A 10102-nucleotide genomic window follows, 5' to 3' on the forward strand; every position below is an offset into this window, starting at 1 on the left:
ACACACACACACACACACACACAGACACACACGCGTATCCTGTCTCCCACGAAGGCATCTGTTTCAGTCTGTCTCTGTGAGATGCAGCACCAACAGAGGAGAGAGGGGGAGACCAACAGAGGGAGGGAGGAAGAAAAGAAGAGGGAGGAATAAGAAAAGAGAGGAGAGAGGAAGCAGACACAGAGCAGAGAGAAAGAGGAGAGAGAAGAACCGAAATTCAGAGTGAAGAGTGCAGGTAAGACAGGACACAATCTGAAGAGGAGAGGATGGTACTACAGCTGAGCGTCTCTGCCTGACTTCTGAGGAGTTTGGGCTCGGACATGACGGAGATGCAGCATCCAAGTGTCTGAGCCTGAATATCTTCCAGTTTGTGTGTGTGTTGATGTGTGTGAAGCCATGGCGAGTGCTCAGCCAGGGGTCCATGCATTGAAACTCCAGCCTCCATCCGTCTCTCAAACACTGAGGAACGGAAGCAACTTCATTAAATGGGATGAGGTAAGGATACTGATTCTCCTTAAGTACATAAATACAGAAGCGCAAGCCAAAGATCTTTATTATTTTCGGCTTACATTTTGGGGGTTTATCTTTATTTTTGTAACATGTAGCCTACATAGATTTTGGCAATGTCAGTATATTATCCTTATTGTGCCCACTTGAATCATCGAACCAAGTTGAATTGAATTGGAGTGAGAGAAAAGGAGGAGGAAGAGGAGGTAATGTGCCATGTTGTCAGATGTGTTTACTATTCATTTGTTGATTGAGCTTTGGCAGTAAGTACCTGTGGATTACACGCCAACAAGACAGATAGAAGTGTGTGTGTGAGTGAGTGAGTGAGTGAGTGAGTGAGTGAGTGAGTGAGTGAGTGAGTGAGTGAGTGAGTGAGTGAGAAGCACAATTGTGGTCAGCTTTTTTTATTGTCACCTGTTGGTATGAAAGCCATTATTATGAAATTACTGTGTGTGTGTGTGTGTGTGTGTGTGTGTGTGTGTGTGTGTGTGTGTGTGTGTTTAAAAACACACATGGAGTTCTCCTCAAAGGCAGTCATTTGTCAAGTGCTTGCACAGGTGCACGTGTGTGCGCGTGTGTGTTGGTATGCGTGTTGGTAAGTACAGAACCCTGACAATGAGAAACGAGAAACGTGCTGTCCGGTTACCATGGTAACTGGCATGGCTACCACCACCTAAACAGATCTGATGTGTTTGAGAAAGAATTGATGTTTGTGCGTGTGTGTGTGTGTGTGTGTGTGTGTGTGTGTGTGTGTGTGTGTGTGTGTGTAAATCAATGCATTGAGCCATATAATATCATGAATCATACTTACGGAACAAATAATCCAATAGACTCTTAAATCTATTCACCATGGTTGAACCAAGTGTGTGTGTGTGTGTGTGTGTGTGTGTTTTGTTGTATTTGAATATCCGTAGAGTAGAGCTGGGCTTTATGAAAAATAGAATTGGTTGCCATGCCAACGTGTGACAACCAGGGATCTAGTAAACCATCTTCTGAGCTTTTTCTTCTTTTGGATGTAGGCTGCACTATTTATGAGGAAAGCAGCTCCGACAGCAGAATCTACGACCTTTTAAAAAGAACAGATGCATATGCAGATGCAAAGAAATATACAGGACTTTGTGAGCTCTAACATCTATACACATATTTTTCTATATATGTAGTTTCTCTAGAAGAGATCCTGCCTAAAGCTGGTCACCAAATCTACACTTTGTCATGTGCTTTTTACGTCTGTAGATATATTTCTAATTTCTAAATAATCCCAAAGCTAACTGAAAACTCAATTTTCTTCTCCACAGAGTAGGAACTGAATTTTACGTGGAACTCTGTTCTCTAAACCTGGAATGTTTTTAATGACACTGTCCCCTCCAGAAATATGACAGGATTGATTCATTGTTCCCGCAACTTAAAACATTGAAACATGTTTATAATTGCTGCTGAAATGGAAAGTAGAGTCTTATTGCACAATGAAAAATAAAGAGACCTGGGCTCCCATCCCTTCTCCCTTCAGTAACCTTTACCAAGTGTTAGATGGAAAACCTTAACTATACCTTAACAGTTATTCATTTATCATGACAATTATCTTCCCCTGACCTTAGTCAATCAATGTATTATCCCAGTACTTAACCTTAAACTCAGAGGATCAGAATGATGCACTAGAAATGACCTATTTTGTCATTTAGATAAGAAGAAGAAGATTGTATCTAGCCATCCATATGCTGGTGTGTAATTCAACAAAAATGCATATATCGCCAAATGGTGATCAGATTTCTCAGTTACAAAAGCATAACCTGCACAAATATGACCCATGATACCTCATCACCTTTGATTTAGTTTTTAACACATGGAAAGTTATTTCTACTTTTACATTTTTTTAGCTAAGCTTCCGTGTCGGTAGCCTACTCCTGCCTGCTTCTCCAAAACTGGGGGTGTGCCGACCGCCATCTACTGTAGCTGTAGCTAACACACTGACTATGGAGAAGTACCACATACCACTTCAAAATATCCAAACTATCTCTTTAATTAAATAATTTTAGGGATGACGCAGTTTAACCCCAGTTAATACTTCATCTAATACCTTGTGTGCATTCATTACCCGATGGTCTGTCTTTAGTCACAAAATATATTTTTTTAACTTCTCCCCAGTAAGTAGCCACATGAACTGGTCCTCTGAAGGGTATGTTTCATAACGCTTTTCAAACAGCAAAACTGCTGCGCTGCCTGATTTCATCTGGAACCCATTAGAAAACTGTCATGGTGGGTTACTATGGCAACAGGGACAATAGTTGGATGTCATGACAACTGAACAGAACTTTAGTTAGTTAGATTCTATGTCCGAAAGTCACTCGATGTTCCCTGTTTAATAATAAGCACATTTCAAAGTTGGCTCTGTGGTGAATCATTATCATTTTTTGCACCAGTGACAGGTGTAGTGTTGCAGAACAGCAACTCCACCTTTTTTACTAAAAACATTTTTTGTCCATGCTAAGATATGATTTTATAGCTTGAATTAGTTATTTCTCTGGGCTCTGTTTTCTTTTGTTGTATTGTGGACATTTTTTAAAGCATTATAGGCCTGTTACATATTTGCTATTTTGAAAGCTGTTTGTTGTCTGTTTCTTCGCCGTGTCCGCCTGTCTTTGACTTGATTTCTTTATTTCAATTTTTAATTTATTTGATGATTTAAAAAAAAAAAACACACACATACACATATAACACTGCACAGCAGTAATCAGGCCGACATTAAAACTCACCGAGGATAAAAACACAGTAAAGTCTGAAGGCTTATTTAATTGTGGTCTCTGGTCTTTCTCTTTAGGATCTGTCTACGGTGACTCCAGTGATTTTACACGTGGACCCACATGGATTTTACCTCTACTGGACCGACCAAAATAAGGTTAGGCACACAGACGCATACACTGTCTTGAATCGCTGCTACTTGTACGCTTATATTGTTAATGAGCCAGATGACGAGAAACTAATTTAGTATTAAATTATAGTACTGCTATTGTTAGGAATAGTATTACTATATATATATTTGTATAAGAGCTGTACAGATATACCACAATGCAAGGTTGTAGAAACTAGTTTAACAGGTATTGCAAAAGCAAATAGACAGCATGAGATCAGTAATTGTCACACACACACACACACACACACACACACACACACACACACACACACACACACACACACACACACACACACACACACTTTCTCCAGGTGGGCTTAAATGCTTAGCAGGAAACAGGATGAAGCATTTAGCTGACTGTGTGTGTGTGTGTGTGTGTGTGTGTGTGTGTGTGTGTGTGTGTGTGTGTGCGTGTGTTTTCTTTAGGAGACAGAGTTGTTGGACCTGACCCTCGTAAAAGATGTCAGAACAGGGAGAAGCACCAAAACTCCCAAGGTACCATCGCTGATCAACTGTTTTAATCATTCAGTTTCCAGTATTAATCTCTTTTTTTTTGTTATTCTTTTATAGTGCGTTTGGCATTTCTCTACAGCTATACCCTCTCTTATATGTATGTTTTATTCTGTTTTATATGAGATTTTCTATTTTTATTTATATCTCTATTTTCTACGATCGTATGTTGTATTTAATGCTTTGAACGTCCTTTCATTGTGTTTAATATTCCTTCCTCTGGAAAGCTCTTTGTGTATGTTGCTTTAAAAGCACTCTGTGAATAGCCAAGAATATGATATATATTGTTCAGTGGTAGCCATTATTAACACCACTGAGTGGGATTCTCGAATGATTTTAAATCAGGATTACAGTGGCTGCTTCACAAATTTCCAATTATCTTCTCCCTCTGTTCCTTTCACTACCTCCGCATTTATTTTGTCATCCAGAAATTGATGTTCATATTATAACATTGTTTGCTGTAGCAGATGAAAAGCTCCTTAAAAGCTGGTGAATTCCTCCTCACTAAGTCTTTTCAGGTTGGGCAGGGAAGGAATTAAACTTATTGTGATCGCACCCAAATTCATAAAGAAATACATTAAGAAAACCGTATAAGATGAGGTGAAGCCAGACACTGCATTGGATTACTGTGTGTACATATGTGGGGTGTCTGTCTTAACTTCAGTACTGAATAAAAACAGTCAAATTAATTGGAATTAGGTTCACTAATAAAAGTGATATACAAAGGCAGGCTTAGAATATGACTCATTTATTGCTAATTTAACACAATTTCTTTTTTCTTTTTTTACGTTTATTCATTGTTCTTTCATGATGATATTTGGGGCATTTGTTCCATTACACTTTATTTTGATTACATTTACATTACGTGTATTATTGGATCAAAGGTGCCTGGCATTGTTTTCTACATTCATGACTAAATAAATATCGTGTATTGAGCATAATGGATGGTGCAGAGCCAAGCCTATGTGTGCTCCAAAACCCAACACATTGACGTTTGCACGGGATCAGCAGATTTTCCACATGAAATGGCACATGCCACTTGTGCCAACTTAAAGTGACACCTTTTTCAGGCGAGAAGCAAAGTACCATATGTACCATTAGCATGGTAAACAACATATTTAACACATATCTCTTAGACCAGAGATCTACAACAGGGGGTCCGTGACCCTTAGGGGGTCCTCAGAGTTACTCCGGGGGGGGGGCGTCAAATGATTTGTTTCTTTTTTATTAAAATGTCTGAAAATATACATTAACATGAAACACTGTGCCATTCCCATGTATGTTTACCATTAAAATATGATGTCTAAATAATGTGTGCATATCCATCCATCCACCCAGTTTAATATGCAGCTCAGTTTGGTACAATGTATGAAGTAAGGGGTCCCAGCTCTGTCTCTTTTAGTTAATGGGTCCTTGGCCTAAAAACGTTGAAGACCCCTGTCTTAGACGCCTTGACATGACATGTCGAAATGTTGAAAATGGGGGGGGGGGGGGGAACGATTGTCTTGTCTTAAAAGACCCAAACACACAGCATGTTAAAAGGTTTTTTTCATTTGTTATGCCGGTTAGGACAAACATGTGAACAGCTTATGCTGAGAGGCTCCATTAAATAAAAACAGTAAGTGAAAAATGTAAGGGACATATTAAAATATAAGTTAATAACTATATAATAAAAAAGCAAATAACAAATCTAAGAGGCAATGAAGGAAAAACGTAAATATAAAAAGACATTCAAAGCCTATTTACAAAACGTGATTATGTTTAAGCCCTTTAATATTTCACTTAATATTTCCTATAGGAGGCCAAGCTGCGCGAGCTGATGGAAGTGGGAAACCTGGTCGGCCGGCTTGAGAATCGCATGGTTACCGTGGTTACGGCTTCAGACCTTGTGAACGTCAACCAGCTCAACTTCATCGCCTCACAGGAGGAGGAAGCTAAGGTACGGAAATATCACTCACAGTGATGATGTCACTGATGATGATGATGATGATGATGATGATGATGATGATGATGATGATGATGATGATGATGATGATGATGGAGTGTCTGATTTTGGTAGGTGTGGTGTGTGGAACTGTTTTCTCTGTCTTCCAACCTGTTGAGCCACAATCTCAACAGAGACCAGAGTCTGTTGAAAGCGTGAGTGTACACACACGCACACATGCACGCACACACACACACTAACAACACACACACAACACACACCTGATATATATTCTTCCTCTGTGCCATAGAGCAGTGATACCCAACCAGGTGTAGCCTTGTACCCTAGGGGTACTTTTGCTGTTGCCAGGAAGTACGTGGAAACATTGTGGAGCAGCTTAACTAATTTCAAAAAACTTACATTATGATTTGATTAAAAGAATATATCAGCTACATGTTGCAGTTATGTAAAAGTGCGTGAAAACTAGTAAAACCAACAAGTTTAAAGGTCCCATGACATGGTGCTCTTTAGATGCTTTTATATAGACCTTAGTGGTCCCCTAATACTGTATCTGAAGTCTCTTTTATATAGGCCTTAGTGGTCCCCTAATACTGTATCTGAAGTCTCTTTTATATAGACCTTAGTGGTCCCCTAATACTGTATCTGAAGTCTCTTTTATATAGGCCTTAGTGGTCCCCTAATACTGTATCTGAAGTCTCTTTCCTGAAATTCAGCCTTGGTGCAGAATTACAGCCACTAGAGCCAGTCCCACAATGAGCTTTCCTTAGTATGTGACATTTCTGTGTCTGTAGCTTTAAATGCTATTGAGGAGGAGAGAGGGGGAGCAAGGTGGAGGGTGGGGGTGTGGCCTTGACCAACTGCCACTTTGCTCATTTGAATGCCATGATGTCTCTTTCTCATGGGCCGGCCAAATTCTCTGGGCGGGCAAAGCAGAGAAAGGGGAGGTAACCTTCCTCCTTATGACCTCATAAGGAGGAGATTCCAGATCGGCCCATCTGAGCTTTCATTTTCTCAAAGGCAGAGCAGGATACCCAGGGCTCGGTTTACACCTAAAGCCAATTATAGCCACTGGGGGACCATAAGCAGGCTGGGGGAACTCATATTAATGTTAAAAAACCTCATGAAGTGAAATTTTCATGCCATGGGACCTTTAAACAGGCAGCTAAAAATAAGGAATATATTGGAGAAATAGTTAGCTTAAAGTAATGACTAAACTAGTGGACACCAAAAGAATGTCTTAAACCACAGACCTCCATTTTTCAAAGTGAGCTTTTTTGCTCAAGACCTCCAACAAATGTTGCTGTCTGTCTGAACAGTAGGTGAAGAGATCGAAGACGACTCATTGAAGTCGGTGTTCACGATAATTTTGCTTGGTACTCACTTTGATCAAAGAAAAAAACCTTGTGATACTCAGCTCTAAACTTTTGTACTCTCTTTGTTTCAGGTATGTCAGGTTAACTCTCCAGCCGAACACAGAGGGGAGAATTCCTGTCAAGAAGTATGCTCCTGATTATTATTACCGTCCTAATCTTTAATCAATGATTCTGTGTTAACTTTGAGACACGTGTTACAGTAGATGGTGTAGAGGATGTGATAAAATAGCCTGTCGAAATCTGTAGAGACACGCAAAACTTTGCTCTTTCCTGTCCCTTGCTTCCAAAAATAAACTTAATTCCATGTGCACTTGGGAAAGCAAAAACAGGGACAGGATTCATGAAGGTGCCTAATTCAGCACTGACCTGGTAATCAACCACTGCCAGAGCATGAGATGGGATAATACAGTTATGAAAGAAAGCTGTCTTTTAGAAGCAAAGCAAGAGCAGAATTAGGGTCAGTTGATATATCTTTGAAGTCAATGGCGGAGAGGTGAAGTTATAAAAATGCCAGGATGGTTTGAAAGTTCGGGGAGTTGAAGGAGCGTGTTTGGGGGATGTTGAGAAGCAAGGCAGTGTTTCCCCCAGTGTATTGCAAGCCTGGTGGCTCACTTGGCCTAAGTTGCCCCCCACCAGGCCTAAGCCACTGGGAATTATTTTTGAAAGTATTTTAAATGTTTTTTAAAACTAAATTATTTTTTTTACGGCTCAGTTGGAAACTTAGACATTTTTTCCAAATGTCCAGTTAGCTTTTAGCACTGACTTAATGCAGGGACCTATGGAATCTGTGTTATAGCTTTTTTAATTATTCATTTTGCGATTCCATGGTTCTGTTCTCACAGAAACTATTGGGCTCTACATTAGTGCTGCCATCTGTCTGTGAATGGCCCCCAGCCGGGCCCTCGTCACAAAAAAAGACACTTGCCACCGGGCTAAACAGCTTTTTTTGGGGAAACCCTGCAAGGTCAGTATAGGCGACAATTTGAAACTAAGAGGAAATGCAGAGGGGAAACTGACCTGCCCGACGCTGTTGATGCAATGACTCACAGATCCAATGACGGACTTTTGTATGTTTATTTGCAGGAGAAACAGACGAGATTGTGTATAAAAGACATTCCATACGTGTTTCAAAGGCGTACAAAAGGTTTCCAAAAGCCATACGATAAACAGCGTTAAACAGCAGCCAGCAAAAAATAAGACTTCCCCCATCTTCACAAAAGCTAAACAGGTGAACTAGCATCCTCCGCCAACACCACATGGCCCACTTACCGTAAGTGACCAAAAAGGTGTTCAACAATAATAGACTACACCTGGCTCTTACAGTCATGTTGTCGGGGTCAAATTTGTTTAAGTGACATTTTGGGAGACCAGGAGGTTCGTGGAAGGTAAAGTAAGTTTGGTGGAGTAAGACAAGAGGACATTTGGGGGAGTTAGAGGAGTGAATTTGGGGTTGTTCATTAGAGGAAGGAGATATTTTAAGAAGTCAAAATGTAGGTTTTCGAATTGGTGACATGTTGTGGTTAAGAGTGAGGTGATAATGCTGTGATGTCATTGTCTTTTTCAGCTTTGTTCGACTGTTTTCATCAGACAGAAAGAGAGTAGAGACCGCCCTGGAGAACTGCAGACTGCCCTACGGACGGGTAAAAACTGCACAGAAGTTTGTGTTATTCTTAGTGGCAGTGAATAGTAGACGTACATGAGAATTTATAGTTTAAAATATGTCATGAATACACGCTTTGAAAAGCTATGGCCTTCCCTTTGGATAACTACAGTACATAGAAGACACACACATTCTTTTTTCAACTTTATCCCTCTTTTTTCCCTCCGTTTTCTATTTTCTGTTGAGGCTTTTATCTGATGCTTTTTGTCCAGAATGAGTCACAGTACACGGAGGGCTTGGAATGAGCTCAAATATCTGGGTCATCAAGTTTCGAAGCAACCGGTGAAAAGAACTAAAGTCCCTGCTCACACTGAATCTCACATTTAATATTCCTGTGAGCACAGAAAGCGTATTTTTAATGGAGAAGAGTTGGGGAAATAAATCAAAGATGAGGAGAAAATGTTTGATTATTTACAAGGTTTAAAAAAAAGTTTTTGCTAATTCATCACAATGTCCTATATATCTAACAGGGTGACAGTATCAAACTGGAGGACTTCACACTTGAAGTATACAGGAGCTTTTTGGACTTTCTGTGTCCCCGTCCTGAGCTCAGCAACATCTTTAAACTGCAGTAAGTATTTAGAAAATCTCCTGATATACAGCTACAGTCGCTGACCCCTGATCAGCTCAAAGACTTATTCATGTTACACACAAGCTAGTCTACTTTTTAAGTGTGTTCTTATTTGTTTCAGGCCAATTTCTTTGATATGGGAAGGATGATGAATAATGATTCATCTTCTGTCCCACTTGTACACAGAGGGGGATTAAAGAGAGAGGCTGTGTCTTTAACTTTGGAGTGTCAATCACAGTATTAGCTCTTATTGTGTTCAGCGAATTATTGTCATTATTGATTAATAAATCGTTTAATTCCCATTCATTTGTCTATAAAATGTCAGAAAATGGGGCGGCCTCTAGCTCACCCAGTAAGAGCATGGGCCCCATGTAGGCTGAGTCCTTTGCAGCGGCGCGGGTTCAAATCTGGCCTGCTGGCCTGCTTCCCTTTGCTGCGTGTCATCCCCCATCTCTCTCCCTTCTTTCCGGTCTATCCACTATCACTACAAAATAAAGGGAAAAGCCCCAAAAAAGATCTTCATCTTCCTCTCCATCTTCCATCATTTTGTCTGAACAACAGGGAAAAAAACTGTGAGATTTTTTAAAAAGCTGCAAGTCCTGCAGGTTTTTAATTCAATCAGAAACAT

The 10102-nt window shown here is 40.1% G+C and overlaps 1 protein-coding gene across 1 annotated transcript in view; it reads left to right on the forward strand.

Annotated features, from left to right (window-relative positions):
- Positions 1–225: 225 nt before the first annotated feature.
- plcb1 (phospholipase C beta 1) overlaps positions 226–10102 on the forward strand; it is a 30833-nt gene continuing 20956 nt past the window's right edge. The window contains exons 1-8 of the mRNA XM_078272979.1: positions 226–495; positions 3323–3400; positions 3842–3910; positions 5724–5864; positions 5985–6064; positions 7315–7368; positions 8808–8883; positions 9374–9474. Of these exons, the coding sequence (XP_078129105.1) occupies positions 397–495; positions 3323–3400; positions 3842–3910; positions 5724–5864; positions 5985–6064; positions 7315–7368; positions 8808–8883; positions 9374–9474 (698 nt within the window). The 5' untranslated portion in view covers positions 226–396. The remainder of the gene's footprint in view (positions 496–3322; positions 3401–3841; positions 3911–5723; positions 5865–5984; positions 6065–7314; positions 7369–8807; positions 8884–9373; positions 9475–10102) is intronic.

The sequence above is a fragment of the Sander vitreus genome, chromosome 17 (genome assembly GCF_031162955.1).
Source record: "Sander vitreus isolate 19-12246 chromosome 17, sanVit1, whole genome shotgun sequence".
Classification (NCBI taxonomy): Eukaryota; Metazoa; Chordata; class Actinopteri; order Perciformes; family Percidae; genus Sander; species Sander vitreus.